This window comes from Uloborus diversus, chromosome 9 (genome assembly GCF_026930045.1).
Source record: "Uloborus diversus isolate 005 chromosome 9, Udiv.v.3.1, whole genome shotgun sequence".
Lineage (NCBI taxonomy): Eukaryota > Metazoa > Arthropoda > Arachnida > Araneae > Uloboridae > Uloborus > Uloborus diversus.
The window spans coordinates 22926098-22947426 of NC_072739.1; the positions used below are offsets into that span (position 1 = coordinate 22926098).

At 35.1% G+C, this 21329-nt stretch overlaps 1 protein-coding gene across 1 annotated transcript in view; it reads left to right on the forward strand.

The window, feature by feature from the left end:
• The window catches only part of LOC129229680 (uncharacterized), a 71592-nt gene extending 51293 nt beyond the window's left edge, over positions 1-20299 (forward strand). The window contains exon 3 of the mRNA XM_054864038.1: positions 20000-20299. Coding sequence (XP_054720013.1) covers positions 20000-20147 — 148 coding nt within the window. The 3' untranslated portion in view covers positions 20148-20299. The remainder of the gene's footprint in view (positions 1-19999) is intronic.
• Positions 20300-21329: the final 1030 nt, after the last annotated feature.

Consider the following 21329-nt stretch of genomic DNA (forward strand, 5'->3'; position numbering starts at 1 on the left):
TTCACCATTGTCTTAGAGCATTTGAATTCCCCTTTATTTCAATGTTCTATTTCCTGACAAAAGTATTGATTTTCTAAAGCCTTTAACAAATTAAGATAATCTCTGATAAATTGAATATTTTTTATTTATACATTTATTTTTATGAGTGGTTGAAATGAACTCAGATACAATTGAATTACCTTTTGAGTGGGTGAGGCAAAATCACGAACATGTAATAAATGAATATAAATAATGAAAGAAACATAACTTTTAAAGTGGATGCATTTATAATAATAATAATATAAGAGAAATAAACAACTCTGATTTAAGGAAGCAGTTACTAAAGACTTTATTTTGCATTGATTGAAAACATCGGATAAATATAAAAATATCTAATATATATCAAAATATCGGATATTTTCGAACCCTGATCTTTACGGATAATCTCAAAAACCCATTATGACAGCCTTTATTTTAAAATGCCACACTAGTTAAAATTTAACTCCACATTAATCGAGATAGGATTATTTAAAAATCATTTTTCCACCAAATATCGAAATGTTTACGAAATTGATGTGGGGTGAGAGTTTCATGTACTTTATTTTTCTGCTGATCTAGAAGATTAGAATTCTTCTAAAGGTTTGATTTCAAGAAACGGGTTGTGTCATAATGACACATGATAGACGCGAAACATGTTAATTGTTCATCAAACACTTTTGAATAGATTGTATTTCTTATTCGTTTTCTTACATAAAATTATATACATGTGTCCACTTATAATGATCATCTTCTTCCTTCTTAAGAAGAGAAATGATCTGTTTACGATAACTAAAGTAAGTAATTACAAATGCACATATTGATCTCTGCGCTGCCTAAACGTAGTACGTGCAACCATACAAAATGAGAAAGAAAGCGAGAAGAGCGGAAGGTCTCACTTTCCTCCAATATCTGAAGGCAGCCAAGCCACTATTTTCCTTCTAACTGACATTGCTTATCCCCACCACTTTTCATCACACAAAAAGGTTGGATATAACTTCAATGCCCTTGCGTAAAAAGTTTCACTTAAAAAATCTTTGATTCAGCATTTTATTATAAAAGTATTGATATTTCAACTCGCAAAACTTTAAATGTACCTAATTTCTGACAAACAAGAGCTTTGTGGCTGGGAGGACTTTTACAATCTCAAAAACCCATGATAACAGTCCTTACCTCAAAGGTAATTCAAAACTTGTTAAAACTTAACTATGTATCAATCATGGCATAATTATTTAAAAATCATTTTCTCAATAAAAATAGAAATTTTTACGAACCTGAAGTGGGGTGATAGCATGCACTTGATTCTTCAGGTGATGAAGAAATAGCAGGTAAAGGAAATAACAAGGCAACCTAAAAATTAGTAAACCCTAATTAGAGCATAATAAAATGTACCAACACACTACTTGAACTGAACTTAGAACATCTCAGTTTTCTGTTTATGATGGAACACACGGCGACTGGCATGCTTGTTGAATAAAAAAGAGTAAATTACCAAAATAACCAAAACTACCTACAATTCATTAAATTTTTAATAAAATAATACATTTTAAATTGGCTCACTCAACCTAAAAAATAGATAAAAACTGTACTGTGTGTCAAGCAAGTGTTGCACTTCATAGCCACCTCAAACGCTTTGGCCAATTCATGTGGTCACATTAATTTCATAATCGAACTGACATTTTTTTAAACAAATTTTAACTAATAAACATTTAGCAGAATATCATAACAAAACGTTTCCATAAATCAAAATGTTAGTAAAAGATACTGCCAGCAAGCACTGAAAGTCCTATAATTTATAAGCATTTTATTTCCTCTGCATCTCCTTTCAAAAAACAAAAATTTGACACTGTAAATACTTACGTTGCATAAAGAGAAGATTTAACTTGGAGTTTTATAGCTTGAAGGAACATTAAAAACGATACATTAGTCAATTTTTGTCTAAGAAATGATCAGGAAAATAAAAACCTTAACATTAAAACATAAGTTAAAATGGGTTTTAATATCAAGTCACATTCATTTAAAATAAAAATTTCCGCAGCATAAAGCATTTATAATACAAATCACAAGTTAAGATCTCTTCACATCACAAGTGTATGTTTTGTTTACTTCCACTCGTCGCCAAGCACGAAATTGATCGCGCCAAACCGAATACAGAGATCTATCGTTAAAAAAATTTAATTTACACAATTTAAACATTTGCCTTGTCTTAAAGTGTTGTTTTTCAGTAACGTTGTGATTGGAATCATCGATTTAACAGAAAAAATAACTATAAAAGACCCAAATAAAGTGTCATTATGGAATTTTAGCACACCGGAACACATGTTCTTGATATAATTACACGATAGTTAAAGAAATAGGAATGGACTCACTCAAGTAAAGCTACATACGTATAATTTGAACATTGTAGAACAGTAATATGAGCATTAAAATCCTGGACTCACCTTTAATTTTTCAGATTCTGGGTTTTTCCACAGCACTGTCATACGCTCCATGTTAATCCTACGGGAGAAGAAGAAACTTTGCCTCAGGCGGTCTTCGACCAATAGGAAAATGATACCGCGTTGTCGCAACTCTGAAAACTACGTTTTCATATAGGGACTCTAGTTTTACCCAGCATCCTTAGCGGTCCTTATGCCCAGCTAATAAACAAACTGGTTTCGCGAAGTGCATTCTGAGTAAAAACCGCATTTACTCCAGTCGGTAGCAAGAGGAAGAAAAATCCACATTTACCCGGGAAATAACCGGAATTTGGTTAAAAGCAGGTTTTTCCGGGGAAGAAATGGTCCATATAAACGCGGCTAGTAATCCAACGCAGGTGTCAAACAGGGGTTGGCGAGCGAAATGAGCAGGGAGTGGAGTCCCTTAATCAGGTTTAAAAAAAAGGTATTTGAGAGTAAGTAAATTTCCTTTCCCACTCCCGAAAAAGAAAAAAGATTGTTTCGTTAATTAAAATGTGCACACATAATCTTACCTAAGCTGCAAGCGGATTCGATAAAGTGGTTAAAAAAAAAAAAAAAAAAAAAAAAAAAAAACCTACTTTAATGACTTTCCGTCAAAACTTCCTCTTTCAAAGAAAAATCGTCTAATTTTCGCACTCTTTAAAATCATTCAAAACAATCGTAGCTAATAAGCGCTTAAAGTTAAATATTTTCTATAATTACTTGTGATCGTCCAATCCGAAAAAACTGCCAATAAAAAAAGCAAATAAATAAAAAAATATCACTAATTTTATATTTATCGTCTAGAAATGTAAGTAAGCAAAAAAAAAAAAAAACGTAATTTATATATATAAAAAAAGAATAATTGTTATATTATTCTTAAAAAGTAGTAGTAGGTAATTCTATTGCAAGCGATGGAATAGCAATCGTATATCTAATCGTTGCCTTGAGTTGTGTGAAATCATTAGATGAACTGAACTTTTCAAAACTCACTGGAAAAGTTTGTCTTTACAATGAAGCATTACTTTACAAGAGATGGATAGAATGAGAAATTAGAGACCACAATCAGTTTCAAAAATTAGAGACGAATCAATCGTAACAAAGATTAATAACAGACTAACATCCTTATATGGAACGGAAAATTATACGCACTTGCCTTTACTTAGGATTAATGATTGATGAAATCTGTTTTTAGACTGAAATGGGCAAATGAACAGCAAACACGTTTAAAGCTTAGCTACCAGTTTCTTACGACGCGGTTTTAATACAAATATCAGTTGTATCACGTTTATTGGACATTCTATTTACATATAAACTGCCGTATGCAGGTGAAGGGCAGTAACTGCAAATTTTTTATTTTTCATATTTTTCCACTTTTGTCATCTATTGTACGTCATCTCTATTGTACAAGCTCGCTCATTTGGTTTCCGCAGAAAAAAATACGCGAAAAAGACGTCTAATTCTAAGATGTCCCAATGGTTAGTATTGAATCCGACACATACTTCTTCAAATATCTCGAAAACTCATTTCTGCAGTACTGCCGTTTACCTGCACACGGCAGTATACATCATGTGTTAAGTGCAGTGTAATGGATAATATGAGTTGGAAAATACCGAAAAAATGGGAAATACAAAGATAAGAATATATACATGAAGTTGAGTACATGAATGAGTATAATACAATATTTACAATGAACGATGCCATGACATAGAGAGAACAAACTGTCAGACCAAACCTGGCAGTTTGTAGCAACTCCCACGAGGGGGAGCTAGTGACCGAGGTCACTAACTATACTAGGGTTGCTAGTCCTAGTATAGGAGACTAATGGAGTGAGTATGGAATGGGGGAACATGGAGTCTGACGGAAGATTTTTTTCCGTTAGAGTTGAAGGTGTACAGCACCTGTTCATGAATTAGTGGGTTGGTGTGGTTTTCGAGTTTCGTGACTCCCCCCCCCCCCCTTCACGACCTCACTCATGTCAACTCCATCACGTCTCATCCTTCATACTGAGTAAAAGAGCTTCACTCTGGCTCATATTATCTATGATCTGTATCTGTATCACGTGTATGTTTAAATGCTTGTTCGAAAAATCAGAATTGCGTGTATTACGAATTAGGTTTGAAACCAGCTTTTCTCAACCTCAGAACGGCAGGAGCAAAAAAAAATTAGCAGGCTGGTAGTGTTTTTTTAATTGTTATTATTTTCTTTCTCCCCCCCCCCCCCCTCCTCCGGCATTTGTGGTTAAAAACACGTGAATATTTTTTTTCCTTTTTCTTCTTTTTTTTGGAGAAAAAAAGAAAACTTTCCATTCGCGAGGACTGTTAAATACTTATTAAAAACTTTTGCGAGCGACTGAGATTCCCCTCCCGCCCCCTGCCACTTTTTCACGAAAAAATTAATTAATAAATGTATAAAACTTTACTTGGTGTTACAGGACTGGTTACAAATAATATTTAAGTGTTACGAATAAAAAAAGTAATTATTATTGTAACAAGAAAGTCGCCAGTCAAGGTATAACGGGTGAAAATTGCTCCTACTCTTCTACAAAGATTGATAAGAAATAAAAATACCATAAAGGTCATAATTCGTAAATTTAATTTTTATGATGAGTACAGGGGTGGAAATTCGACATAATAGCCCCTTATTACCGCATCTTATTGATTTTTTTTTTCTATATGGATACTAACTGCGTTGCCGACTTTGCACGGCCTACCTCGAAAATAAAAGTTTAATCAAGTGACGTATGTTCAACAATCAGACTTCAATTAGAGAAAAAAAAAATACTGTAAAATTTCCCGTCAAAATAATCATCCTGAGAGAAAGAAAACGGCAAATCAAAAATTCCCGAATAAATTAAACGCAACATTCCATAAATACAATTAAAATCCTCGATTATCTTCTGCTGGCAGTACAAAAAAAAAAAAAAAAAGAAGAAGAAGAAGAAGAAAAAAAGAAGATAAATCGCTAAATAATTATTAAAAGGGGAAATGTTTACCTCAAAACAAAATTTTATTTCGTCACAGTCGAGAAAAAAAAACGGCAACTTTTTGAATGGTTTTATTCGCGCTAATTCAAAATGAAATCGCGCAAACAATAATTTTCTGATATGAAAATACTGTTCCATTAGGCATAAAAATGCTTTTAAATTTTTCCCGGTGATTTTCTCGTCCCTTTTTTTTTTTTTTTTGAAATTCGAAGGAAGTAAAACAATATCAGCGGTATTTTCCGCGGACTTTTGAATGGGACCTGAACAGTTCAGTACTTTTATAGCATTCGAGCCCCCCCCCCTCCCCCCTTCCTTACATTCTACTCGGGAGCCCGAGTACCTCTCTGCCGAATTTGGTCCAGATCCGACGAAAACTGGATTTGTTTCGGGAGGATACATACATACATAAACATTTTTTTTTTGTATAGATTCCTTGTATTTCCTTTTCTAGAAAATCTCCAATCATATAATATGACGGGTTTGGATTTCTTCTTCATTTCCATTCCAGTCCATTGGTAGAAACTCAACGAGTAGGATCCTATCGCAAACCATGATTGCGAAATACATAATTTGATTTCAAGGCGTCAAAATTCAAATGAAATTTTTGAGCAATCACGATTGCTCATTGTTCTCACTTGACTGTTTTGATGTGCTATCATTTTATTTTCCCGCCAGCACCCTCTGCAGCCCCACCGTTGACCGGCTCCTCACGATGCTGCTCCTATAGCGAAAACCGTCTCCAGAGTGCATCCATATGCTACACACACGCGTATACATACACAACTACATACACGCGCACACACAAATACATACACCTACACACACATACACACACTCAAACACATACATACACACACGCATACATACAAACACCTACACATACATACAGACACCTACACATACACACACACCTACCCACACACTCATCTCACTCATGCCTGCATACAGACACAAACACATATGCCTACACACAGCTACACATTCCTCACCACACACAAACACTCATAGACACAACTACCCACACACTCATATCTGCACACAGATACAAACACACATGCCTACACACATACACATACCCCCTACACACAAACACACATACCCCCCCACACACATAAACACGCATGCCTACACACACACACACACACACACACACACACACACACACACACACACACACACACACATACACACTCGTGATTGCGAAAAACATAATTTGAATTCAAGAGGTCAAAATCATTTTCTTTTCTTTTTTTTTTTTTTTTTTTTTTTTTTTGAGCAATCACGATTGCTTATTGTTCTCACTTGACTGTTTTGACGTTCCTTTGATTTTTCCCACCGCCACCCTCCGCACCATCACCGTCGACGGGCTCCTCACGATGCTGCTCCTATAGCGAAAGCCGTCTCCAGGTTGCATCCATGTCCTACACACACGCGCATACATACACAACTACACACACACACATACACCTACCCACACATACATCTACACACACACACATACAAACACACACACGCATACATACAGACACCCACACCTACACACACAAAAACATACACACACACATACACACAACTGCCCACACATTCACGCCTGCACACAGACACAAACACATATGCATGCACACACATACACATACCCCCCCCCCACACACACATATTCATACACACAACTACCCACACACTTATGCCAGCACGCATACACAAACACACATGCCTACACACACATACACATAACCCCTACACACAAACACATACCTCCACACGCCTACATACACACACTCATGATTGCGAAAAACATAATTTGAATTCAAGATGTCAAAATTCAAATGAATTTTTATCTGTTTTTAAATCTATTCTGTGTAATTTTGCTTCAAAATGTCTTTTTTCTTTGTCGTAACCGATTTTGTTTAAGGGTTTGGATCGCCCAGTGTCGATACTTAGCCTTTGGTCCCTCCCACTTAATGCACTGAGGTTCTATTGATTTTATTCGACTCCTTTACCTCTTCGCGGATTTTTAGAGTCTTTTGTAATTTGAGAAAATTTAGTAGCTTTAACACGATGATCATAACAATTTATTTAAATATATATTTTTAGCTGGCTGAAATAAAAACTGGTGGACATAGGAAATGTTCACAAGTCTTCAGCTTTTAATTGTTTATACATAGTCGAGCCTCCATATATCGAACTTCCACATATCAAAATTTTCTATGTATCGAAATCCCAGCAAATTTCAATGTTCATTACATAGAAAAATTGTTTCTATATATCGAAAAAATCTCTATATATCGAAATTTTTTTCGAGACATTCGTAGATTTTTTTTTCCTTTGTAGACTGTTTGTCTAATGAGAAATGAAGGTTAGAGGAGAAAATTATATTTACTAAAGGTTGCTAAGAAGCTCATAAGAAATCTGGGTTTGAGGGGTGTGTAGATAGGTCGTTGTTTCGTTCTAGAATTCTTAAATTCCCTCAAGTTTATATCAAATATCTTAGTTGTAACCATTAACATTGTAAAATCAGTTTCAAGTCATCCCTTTTGTCTATTAAATATCGTTCCTAGTCCTTTTAGCTGCAGTAAAAATCATTCAAGTTAAGTACATTAATTTTTTACTTTTCTCTCGATTTGTCAAAACGAAAATCCCTTAATGTTGCGGATCAAGTTGAATTGACAAAAAATAAAGATGTATGAAGGCGCAAAAATGTAATTTCTGTTATTTTTTTAATTAACTTTCAATTAATCCGATGCTCGTATAAATTAGAAATTAGGTTTCATACACGAAAATTAGCTTTAATTTTAATGTTTTAGGAGACTTTTAGGATAAAATAGGATCGTTTCTATATATCGAAATTTCTATATATCGAATTTTTTTCCGGCAATTTGCTACTTCGATATATAGAGGTCCGACTGTATTTCTTTCTATGTACTAGTTAACATAAATTGAGGAACCTATTTCAACTTAAATACAATGTTTTATACAGAACTATATAACATTTAGTGTTATGCACATGCCGTTCTAAATGTCAAGATAGCGTTAGTCGTTTCATAAATGAGCTACTAGAAGCCGAAATAATAAATAAGTAGTGCCATCTTTGAAGTGACATGTTTATTATAGTGAGATCACATCATTTGCGTACTTACTTTCAAAGAATTGAAGAAACGCATGGGGAAAATAAAATAACCAAACGCTACGCAGGGGCCATCACGTTGCTTTCTAGCTCGGACGTTGCGTACGTTCGGAACTAGCTAGTTCAACAATATTACTTAATTAGTGGTACCCGCACGGTTTTGCCCGTAGTAGAAAATTAAAAGTCACTTGGTTCGCCTGTTTATTTACAAATAATGGATGATGAATTTCTCGCCAATTTGCTATGTTAATCTGCTCGCCCTTGTTATGGAAATTTGCTCGTCCACGTTATAGAAATTTGCTCGTCCACGTTATAGTAATTTGCTCGTCCATGATTTGGTAATTTACTGGTTCATGTTATAATAATTTGCTCGGTAAAATGTTCTTAAAATTGAAATAGAAAAAGAACAAAATCGAATTTTCAAAAAAATCGCTTCTAGATGCACATCCTTATGCTACAAACTAATTTTGTGCCAAATTTCTTGAAAATCGGCCGAACGGTCTAGGCGCTATGCGTGTCACAATCCAGACATCCAGACCTTCAGTTTTATTATTAGTAACTAGCGGTACGCGCAGGGCTTTGCCAGTAGTAGAAAATAAAAAGTTCATTTGGTTCGCCTTTATATTTACAAATAATGGATGATGAATTTCTCGCCAATTTGCTATGTTAATTTGCTCGCCCTCGTTATGGTAATTTGCTCGTCCACGATTTGATAATTGCTCATCCATGTTTTGATCATTTGCTCTGTAAAATGCTCTTAAAATTGAATAGAAAAAGAATGAAATCAAATTTTCGAAAAATCGCTTCGAGGAGCACACTTCCATGCTACTAACTAATTTTGTGCCGAATTTCATGAAAATCGGCCGAACGGTCTAGGCGCTATGCGCGTCACAGGCATCCAGACTATTAGCTTTATTATTCTAATATTTATTATTAGTTAATTATAATGTAACTTTATTATTAGTTAATTATTCTTAGTTAAGACTAGAAATTTTTTGTCAGATATACTCGTATTTCCTGAAAAATTCAAAGTGATAAAATAGCAATAAGCGTGAAATGTTGATCATTAATAGTAAAAAATTAAAATATCAATACAGTGAGACCTGTGTATTACAATACTTTCCAAAGCAATAAACTTGTCTTAAACAATATTTTCTTTGGTCCCGGCCAAATTCTCATTTATGGAATGTATTTTTTAACCTCCCGATGATGATAATCATGTTTCTGATGCGCCTGTCTATGACAATAATTTATGCATTTCTTCAAAAAACAAAAACTAGTGTATTTAATTATCACAGCTTTTTCTTTCTAAAAAACTACATACCGAATAGTTGATAACAAAAGATGGAAGAAAAATGCTATGAAAATTCAGGAGAATTGGGAATTGGGGAAAAGCTAAACTGTCATAGCATCCAATTGATAAAGAATTATAACAAGTTGATACAGAGAAAAATTTGGAATTTCTTTTTTAACTGTTGCCATTTTTTATTATTATTATTATTTTTAAGATAAAATATTAGATTAACTAACTTTAATTGAGCAAAACTGTTCCTAATGCTGATAGAAACGAATATGTCCTTGGCTAATATGTATGTTATCAATTGTTTTTTTTTTTTTTTGAGCAATCACGATTGCTTATTGCTTTTATTTGACTGTTTTGATGTGCTATCATTTTATTTTCCCACCGCCACCCTCCGCACCGTCACCGTCGACCGGCTCCTCACGATGCTGCTCCTATAGCAAAAACCGTCTTCAGGTTGCATCCATATCCTACACACACGCGCATACATACACAACTACACACACACACACACATACACATACAGACACAAACACATACAGACACCTACACATACACACACACCACAACATACACAAACAAGCATAAACACAACTACCCACACATTCATACCTGCACACAAACACATATGCCTACACACACATACACATACCCCGCCCCCACGCACACACTCATACATACAACTACCAACACTCATGCCTGCACACAAACACACATGCCTACACACGCATACACATACCCCTTACACACAAACACACATGCCTATACACACACATACACATACCCCTTGCACACAAACACACATATCCCCCCCCCCACACACAAACACACACGCCTACATACACACACTCGTGATTGCGAAAATCATAATTTGAGTTCAAGAGGTGAAAATCCAAATTTTTTTTTCCATTAATTACTCCTATAAAGCTTAAAATTGTTAAATAGTAAAATTAGCTATTATAGATTTACTAGAAAACCGCCTGTCATAGTATGACGTGTGCAATTTACTGTAAAATTTGACTTTTTCAAATAGATACATATGAGAGAGAAATGTTACACATTGATTGGGAAAAAGTTAAATTCATCATTACCACAATGGCTTAAACTTAAAATGGACCGCCAAGTTATTTTTACTCAATGTCTGACACTGACCAGCAAAGCAAGAGCTTTTTGCATCTAACAACACTTCTTAGGGATCATTCATTAATTACGTAAGAATGATTTTGGAAAATTTTGAGCCCTCTCCCTTCCCCGTGTAAGGATACGTAAAATCCCCCCCCCCTATTCTTACGTAAGATTCCATTTCAAAACAATAAAATAACGAATCTTACATACTTGGAATCGAAATTAAATTCACTATAATTAAATTAAACCTTTTGGGTAAAGAGATATTTACTAAGAAGTTGGAATCTATTCTGAATGTTTTTTCGACATTTTTTTGTGTATGATGTGATACTATTTAAAAGTAAAATATGCCATGCACAGTGAGATTCTTTTGTTATATTTTACACTATTTATTCTTTGTAAAACAAATAACAAACAGATCATCTTAATACTTTTTTACCTCCCAGACGCAAATGAAATATAATCAATGTCAAATTGACCGCGCGATTTCTAATGTAAGATATCGTCTTGGAAAATATTACGTAAGAATGGGTTTGAACCCCCCCCCCCCCCAAAGTAAGGGTATGTAGAGATTTTTCCAACCCTCTCCCCCTAGGGACCCTTACGTAGTTAATAAATGACCCCTTAAAACAATCACTTCTTTGCTTCTCAAAGGCTGCCAAAAAAAATTATCTAATCTTATACATATAAAATCTGAGTATCTATCTATCTATCTATGTCCAAGCTTCTTCTCCCGAACGACAGTGAACTGACCATCGAACCAGGTATCGATGGATTCGTCATCTTCCCGTCTTCATGTTTGGCTATTTAACATAATCCTCCGATAATAATTAGCGGAGATATCAATTAAAAACTATTAATTATGACTCTTAGATTACAAAATCAAATCCCTATTTTTCGAAGGCTTTCCTCCATTCAAATTATTATTCAGTGCTTCATCTCAACTTTCCGCAACAACGCTTTTATTAAAATGTATATCGGGTGAAGAAAATCATTGAGATGAAAGATTTGTTGCCATTTTTTTTTCTCGAATATGAACAGGTAAAATTCTTGTTTTTGTTTTGAGGCTTTTCCTGTAATCAGGGGATTTAAAATGTTTACTTTTTGGGGATTTTCCGCAATCTGCTGCAAAATTTCACTGATTTTTTTTTCTTTTCTTTTTGTCCAATCCTGAGGGTTGAACAGGCGTCACTTGACATAACTTTTATTTTCGAGGTAGACCGTGCAAAGCCGGGCGACGCAGCTAGTTATAAATAAAATTATTCAATTTTAAGTGATGCAACAATGAAATAATGCCGTCTCGCAAGCTATTGCGCGAGATTCGTTGTTGCTGAGGTCAGGAGCGTTACTCGACCATTCGCTATTATATATAATGAGGATTGTTGTGCATTTATTATTCAAATTTTAAATTACTTGGATCAAGTTCAGTTTTCTAAATGAAACTCACTGGACATGTAGGGGGGGGGGAGATGTTTGCATAAATGTTTAAAAATAGAACCAATGAACCACAGAAAAATATAAATGTAAAAAAAGTGCCCAGTTCAAACATTTTTTTTTTGTTTTTCTATAAAGATGACCCGCTTTGGGTCTATTTTCCCTACATGTTGCCAAAATCTTGTACGCGCTCGTACCCTGCTATATTTGATTATTAATTTATTTAAGCATCGTCTTAACGATGCGGACTAAAATATGGAAATTTTATTTTCAAGATACTTTGTTGAGTTTTTCCTAAATTGATTTTGCTTCAGCTTCATAAAATATTCGGGTTCTACTCAGGCCCGTCATTTCAAAATTTTCCGAGGGGTTGACAAAGGTTTTGCGTTAGGGAAAAAACGACAAAACACAAAAATACCTTATGCTATTATGTTTCTATAAAGAAGGGGGTTAATTCCCCCCCCCCCCCCCAAAGACTGACCTGGTTCTACTGTGCTTTATTGCCAGCTCCACAGAAATGAAATCGTAATGAGGAAAAATAACGTTATTACTGCCGCCACCTATTAACCAGTGAATTAACTAGATTTGTGTTGCTGGCGTGCTCGTTCAATTACACTAGTGGTATGTTTTTCAAAACAAAACCACTGACAGAGTTTTTAAATAACCATGTTAAAAACAGATAAAAAAAGTTTATGAAATAATGGATCGTTAAAGTTTTACTTGACGTGCTACATCAACTTAACCTATCAATAAACTTTATTCATATATCCACCAGTTAAATTAGTTTAGTTAGCATATATCTATATATCTGAAATCAATTTGAATTCGTCAAATTCCACTCTTCGTCCATTCGTCCATCAAGTGTTCCTTTCTTGTACAACGCGAGAGGGTATCGAATTATAGCGAAGTCTGCTTATCGAGGAACTAAGTGTGAGGCGGTTTGCCATTTGATTTTACACCCACTAACCCTGGTTAGAATCTGAGGGACCTGTAAGAATCGTAATAAAAAAAAATTGACTTTCTTTAGTTCTGATTGCTCTGAAATGGTTCATAATATGTCCTTTTTGGTTTTAAGTTTATTTGGTGACATTTACTAATATTATTTAAGAAGTGGCTTTGCACTTTGCGACTATGATTTGAGGAAGACTTATCAGCTCAGCTTATTTTGCAAGTGGTCAGTAAATATAAAAAAACACCTCTGGCATCCTGAGATACCGATTACATATTTCCGAGTCTATCGGACACATCAGACCCTACCCGCTCAACGGCGCCGATATTCAAAATTTTAGGGGGCGGGGGGCTCAGATATTTTCTCCATAGAAACTGATTTCAGTACAGATTAGAGTTATTAAAATTTGACATTTTTAACAACTTATATATTAATTGCTGGAGAAGAAATGTTTTTACATTTTTGCAAAGAAAAAAGTACTAAAAGCAAGGAAGTTCTAATTTCAAAGAGGGGGCTTGAGCTCCCCCCCCCCCTCTATATGGGCGCCTTTGCCTCTGCTCCAAACAACACAATGCGGATAGTAACTGAAATTGAAGCAACTGCAGGAAAACCGAGCTTCCTACAATTGAGCTGAACCTACTGATTTGGATAGCATTTTCCATCAAAATTGGTGACTGCTGCGCCACCTATAGTTTGTTGGAGTTGCGAATTAAAAAAGATTTAAATTGAAATATTTTAACTGCTAAGAAAAAATCGTCTGCTTTTATTTCCTTTGAAATTAACTAATTAAAATATTGCCATTAGAACGTTCTTTCTATTCGCAACTCCAATAAATTATAGGGGACGCTGCAGCCAGTGTCTAATGGCGGATGAAAAAGGTAAAACAAACACACACCGTAACTTATAACTTGCTTTGACGCTTAGTGAATGACTAGTGATGTAAAATACCCGGGTATTTATTTTTAGGGGTAAATACCCAGGGTATATACCCGGGTAAATACCCTAAATAGGTAAATACCTGGGTATTTATTTCAAAAATGTATATTCAACTAAAATACTTTTCTGTATGTATTCCATTATGTATATATACAACCAACCATATACAAAACAATAAATTTTTGCCCAAAAATTGTATTTTGATCACATATTTAAAGAATTATTTTGTGAAACAGCTCAGCAATCTAATATGATATTCACATTAAATGTGTTGGATATGCCTAATCAATGTTGATACCCAAATTTCAGATATAAAAAGCCATTCTACAAAAAGTAAAAAGCTTAACTGATTTAAAAAAATAGCAAACATCATTTTTTTAAGCTCCTAGTCTTTTATAACCCAGTAATATGTCCCTGCATGACATCAAAATGTAACGAAATGTCGCTCAATTTATTATTACTATTTATTTACCTATATCTTATGCAGAAATTTCCTCCAAACTTAGTTCAATTGTTCAGGTGTATTCTGTATCACACACACACATATATATACACACACATACTATACATAAACATTTAAAATTTTTAATCTTTTATTTAAGGGTTAATGTTTAAAATAGAAAATAGTCACCTTTTAATACTACCTGAAACTTTTTTGCAAAATGCGCAATTACTAGGGGATTTACCCTGTCTTCGGATAAATACCCCAAGAAATATTTACCTTCCCACCATACAGGGGAGCAAATGCAAATGAGCAAGGCAACAGAAAAGAATATTTTGCCTTTTTTTTTGCTTATTAATGTGAAAACTGTTTCTATATTTTCTATGTTATCACTTAAATATCATTAAAATAAGTAACACCATAGTCTTAATAACTTCTCAGTTTATTCTTCCAAACATCCCTCATGCTTCCTTTTTTTTTATTTTGGATATGACTAACCTAGATTGTGATTTTGAAATCCTGAAGTTCATAATGAATTGCTTATACTTCTCCAATTATGACATTGAAAAGAAAGATTCTTTGGTTCACGATATGTTTCTTTCATGATTTCATAAAGTCTTTCAATAAAAAATATTATAAACTGTGTAATACATATGTATATATCAGTTTTACCAATTATTTCATATTTAGATTTTTTAAAAAAAAAATCCCATTCACTTTTTTGCATTTTTTGTAAAATACCCAGTTTTTGGGTATTTACCCAGGCCTTGGGTAAATACCCGGGTAAATACCCAAAAAATATTTACCTACCCGCTGGGTATTTACCCGATCCACATCACTATGAATGACAGTAATTTTTCATCGTGTTTGTGGGAAGCTTTCTTTTCAATTCTTCTGAAATTACATTACACAACAAACTGTCTGAAGCCTGTAATTTACCCCAAAGAAAACACGTGGAATGGAATGTTTTACCTTTTTCTTTAGAATTATTAATCACCGTAAGGTAGCGTATTCGAGCTCTGGAGTTGCGAATAGTGTTTAATTTTGAATACTGTCTTATTTTGCTTTTTAAGTAAGGAAGGGCTATTTCCTTCATCTTATAAAACATTCCTAAGGCATCTGCTGGTTTCTTTTAGGTTACATGTTAAGTTTTCAAATCTGCAAAAAATATAAAGAGATCTTGAAAAAAAAAAAAAAAAAAAACAATGCATAGCAGACGGTAACTGCAAAATGACCTTTTAATTTTCTGCTAAGGGCAAAGCCGTGCAGGTACTGGTAGTAATAAATATAAAATAGAAAGAGCCTTAAACCTATAAAACCATTTCGAAACATTATCGTTTGGGACATTTGCTTTTAATTAACTTGATTGCTCAACCTGTTATTAGCCAAAGAGCTGCCTTATTGCAAACCTCAAAAGCTGTTATAGTAATTAAATGTAACAGACGATCCATTTATTTGCTTGAAAAAAAGTAACAGTCGTTTGAGGAAATGGCTGTTGGTGGAGAAAACCTAATTCCCTTAACAGTTTTCACGCGCTCTTCGTAATTCAAAAATAACCATTTTGACATGGAATTAACGGAGAAACCGTTTTGTTTCTTTTCAGAGTCTAGCTCAGTTCTGGGTGGAATTTGGTTATGTATGAAACGTATTCCGGCAATACATTGTTGTTAATTCAATCAAATGAAGATGACTTTCAAAAATCCACCTTATTTGCTCCACAAAATTTTGTTAAGATTTTTTATGAAAAATCTCACTTCGAAAACCTAAATGATGGCATTTTAAGGAAAGGAGCAGGTTAGAATAAATCGTATATTTCGTAGATAATAAAATTATCAGACAAGTTCAACATTTCACCTGTCTATTATGTGGCATCCTCTTTGAGTTAAATAATGGTGCCAAAAAAAAAAGATACACAAATTCCAACATATTTGCGGCACCCTCAAATGAACACTTAGAGGGAAAAAAAAGAAACACAACTAAAATTCTACAAGATCATGACAGTTCCAACTTTGCTATATGGCTCAGAAACATGGATTCTGACAGGATACAGAGGGGGGGGGGGGGGGATGGGAGTCATGACCCATCCCCCGGTAAAGCGACCAAATGTTGCCTGAAACCGTATTTTAAAGACTAATTTTCGAGAAAATTCGATCTAGACCCTCTTTTTGAGTTCGAGAATTGCACTTTGACCCCCCCCCCCCGCCCATTTTGATAATATCCCCTCCAAAGCTAGAAGCTGGATCCGCCCTTGGCCCAAGACAGAAACAGAATCCAGGCAGCTGAGGTATGGTACCTAAGATCACTAAACGGCTGAATACTCTTGTATTCAAAACAAGAAGTTCCGTCTAGAACTAGACGAGCCTACTTTCCCGTATACCCATACTACTTTCTAGTACCTGATCAATATTCTCAAAAATAGCTAAAATCGCAAATTTTTTCAAACATATTTTTTTTAATATTTTAAGCTGATTTCTAGGAATAAAATATTCCTTACTTTTCTTCAAAAAAACGAACAAATAAAATAGCAGCACCTTTTAAACAAAGCAGCTAATACACTTCTTTCCATTAAAAAAATTTTTTAACAGCTTTCAAAACGAAAAAATAATAATAAGTTCATTAAAATAAATTCTATTCTATTCAAGAGTCACAACTGACTACAACTGTATTTATGTCGAGGACTGCATACTAAGTGCCTTGCCTCCATTATTTTATATACCGATAGATGGCAGCACCATCACCGGATCGAACAGTTAATGAGAATTTAGAACTAGTCCAAGAGCTAATAGCTACCTGGTACTAGCACCCCCAGAGGTATCGTTTCACTTGGAGGACATTGAGACCACGAGCATATTTAACGTCGCCCAGTCCCCTTTAATGACGACGGTGGGTCTTCGACCAGCGGGGATCGAACCCGAGCCCCTCCGGCCCCGAGTCCAATGCCCTACCGATCAGGCTACCACGGCCTGTTAAAATAAATACATCATATAAAAAAAAAATTGTTTCTTTTTCCCCTGTTGCCGAAAATAATTTTTTAAACGAATTAATGCATTTACCAAAATAAAAAAAAAACAATAAAATGTCAACTTAAAGAAATAATTTTCATTGTCAAAAAAAAAAAAAAAATCGTCTGCGCATATTTTTCGAGTTTATTCACCGAAAACTAAATACCTAAATTAAAACTTTAGCGTGAAAATAAAAACAAATCATATCAACAATAATTATTTCACAGTTAAAACCACAGCAGCGGAGTCGGAGTCGGAGTCAATCTCATTTTGGGATAAAAGAGTCGGAGTCGAATATCCAAGAATCGGAGTCAGTCATTTGTCCTCCGTGTATAAATGTTTGCCAAAGCTACGAAGTCAGAGTCGAAGTCGGGGAGTCGGAGTCCGATTAATTGTCGGGAACAGGAGTCAGAGTCGGTGTCAGGTCCCCCTAAATTCTCGGAGTCGGAGTCGGGAGTAGGTCGTCAAGAGCTATTTCCAACAAAGTTTGTTTGAAGTAAATCCGCCTTCAAGTACGGAATCTACATTGACTTTCAGTTTCCCCGTAGGCGCTAATGTTAAGGGATTTGAACTGTTCAAAATTGAACGGAAAATTGTTCAAATCAAAAAGATATCTTATGTACAAGTTTTTTATCAAAAGCTTTTTCCTACAAAGTTTGTTTGAAGCAAATTCGCCTCACAGTTCGGAATTGCTTTGAATTTCCCCGTAGGCGCTAATGTTAAGTTTTTTTGAACTGATCAAAATTGAACAAAAAATAGTTCAAATCAAAAAGTGAAATATGGGAATGAGGTGTCCTCGCCGAGATCTTTCGAACAAAAAAAAGTTTGTTCGAATCGGACTATTCATTCAAAAGTTATTAGGGGGGGGGACAGACAGACAGACCGACAGACAGACAGACCGACCGACAGACATTTTTCCCCATCTCAATACCCTACTTTCCAATTTTTAATTTTTCAATATTTATTTAATTATTTTATTTATTTTTGACTTTTTTTTTGTTTTTCACGATATTTTTAAGATGCATTAAGCCTTCTTTCATGCTTTTTTCTTCTTTTTCTGACTTTTACTGGGAAAGTAGGCTAATAAAAACTGAAAATATTGGAAGAGAATTCATAGTCTTTGTCTGCCTCTGTTTAAAAATTAGCCAATGCCGCATTGGTTGGAAAGATCATATCCAACGTATGAAACGAAAGGGACTTCCTAAAGCTGCCTTCCACTACTACACTCCAAAAGGCAAGCAGACTGTGGTAGGCCTACTGGGCTTTTCCCCCACTTTCTTCGTTTTGAAGTCATAGTGATACAAATTATTAATTGTTTTTAAGCAAATACTTTAAATAAATAATTTCTCACTCTACATTGATGGGGAATAAAGCAACAATTTTCGATTTTGAAAACCCCTTTCAGAAAATTTTTCTCGCTGCGCCACTGGTAATATGTTAGTGTTAGCATGGCCTAGACCGCCATTGAAATTTTTAACAAGGAGAATTTTAGAGGGGTTTTTTTTTTTTTTGTCTCTCTTTTGCTTAAGGGAGGTCATGACTCCTCTCCATTGGAATCCGCTCTTGATTGGAAACAAGTTCAGCACACTTTAAAAGTAATCGTAATTTACGGTATAGTGTAGCTCTGATAAGTTAAGGAATTACCTTGACAATGTTTACTTCTTTTTGGTGTGATATGAAGGATAACTGGCGTTGAGTTAAGTTGGGTCACTTTCGTAGTAGTTTTACGAAAGCATTCCAATTAAAAATAAAGCGCCATTTTTCACCGAACTCCCCAAAAAGAAGTAAACGTTGCCAAGGTCATGCCTATACAATCAGAGCCACACGGCAGTAGTGTACTCTCTCTCTCCATCTGAACACTCCCTCATGTGAACATCCCTATATTCAGAACTCATAAAACACCCACATAATCTGAACCGTTTTGTTCAGTTTTATGAGTGTTCAGAGTAGAGAGGATCTACTGTATACAATTTCTTAATTTAGAAATTGCCAATTACTAATAAGGCTGAACTCGGAGAATATACTTCGAGCCCAGGTGCAGTCCGGGTCTGATGAGTTGACTTCCGCTCCGCTGAGGCCTAAACCATTCCATCTTCTAAATAGGGGTGATGAAAACCAGTTTGCATGACCGATGACGATCATTGGCGTTTCTAAGAATTTCCTCTTTCAATGCAAACATAAATGAGCTCGTCCGAGCTCAAGCTTCTTCTTACCAGATCCAGACTCTAACCATGCATCTCTGTTTCAGGTGCGATTGTCAGCAGGGCAGCCACTGCGTCCGAGTCTTCGACGACATCTCCATCTCCGCCTACGTGTACCTGTGCAGGTCTCAGAATGAGGACATAGCGGTGTGGCCGCACGACAACTACAGCTCACAGACCCCGGCCATGGTCTGAATACTCCCCCCCCCCTCCTTCACCCCTCCTCGCATACCCATGTCGCTTTTTATTATTTATTGCCTATTTAAATCCGATTCGTCATTTTGAGAAGTGTATGTACATATACATGTGCTGGTCTTTTTCATTATCATTAAACTCTTTGTAAGCCATGTGACTCTGCTTTCTGTTTCCTCACAGTACAATTTCTTTATGCAAAGCACCATATTATAGTCGCCTCAGAGCAACAGTAGGATATCTTAGTGTTATTCCTGAGATTAGATGTCTTACTGTTGTTGAGGCGACGATAAATAGGTATAGAGATGAAAAAACAACGTAAATGAATAAAAATTATACAGAAAGAACAGCACCCCGATTGGTATATTTACCCGTGTGTCTGACCCAATTGGTGTATTTACCGGTGTTCACGTGGTTGAGGTTGAGTTCTCTGATGACTTTTGGCGTGTGTTGAGCATTTTTGCACCGATAAAGAGGCTCCATGGTAGCCTTGAAATACTATCTGACCACGGAATGTATGGAAAGGCCAACATATGGTTAACAGGAAGAAGTGGACGCATATATTAGTTTTTAGGGATGTCAGCGTTTGCAGATGTATGTTAGCCTCTAAATTGAGTAGAGTCTCATTCATGTGAGCGGAACACGTGCATCAAATTTTAATTTTTCTCCCTCATTCAGATAGACTTGTCTTGACTGGACCTTTGCCAATTCCATACAATCCGTGGTTGAACAGTAGCTGTATTTTCTTGATAATTTGTGCTTCATTTAAGTTGTTTTTTTTAAATCATATTTTAACACAAAGCTTAGTTGATCTTATTTTTAAATACACCTGCATCCACGAGCCACATCTGGCCCGCGGTTCGCAGATTTAACACCACTAATTGAGAATGTATCACATCAAATTCAAAAAAAAAAAAAAAAAAAAGGAATTAAAAAAACCTTATAAATAAAAAACTTTAAATACAATTCTTGCAAAACATTTCTGCCAACAAAACTGACATACGATGGAAAGAGCCATTGATTACAATCTACAATTATTTGTTTCTCAGTCTTTTCACAAAAGACAACTCCGAGTTGTTACTTATGCCGTAGTCCTTCAATGGCTTATGATCCTGGGTCAGCTTCTGTCCATCAAAATACAACCAATACGTTTTCCAGACGTACCTCCAGCTTAACGTCCGCTCG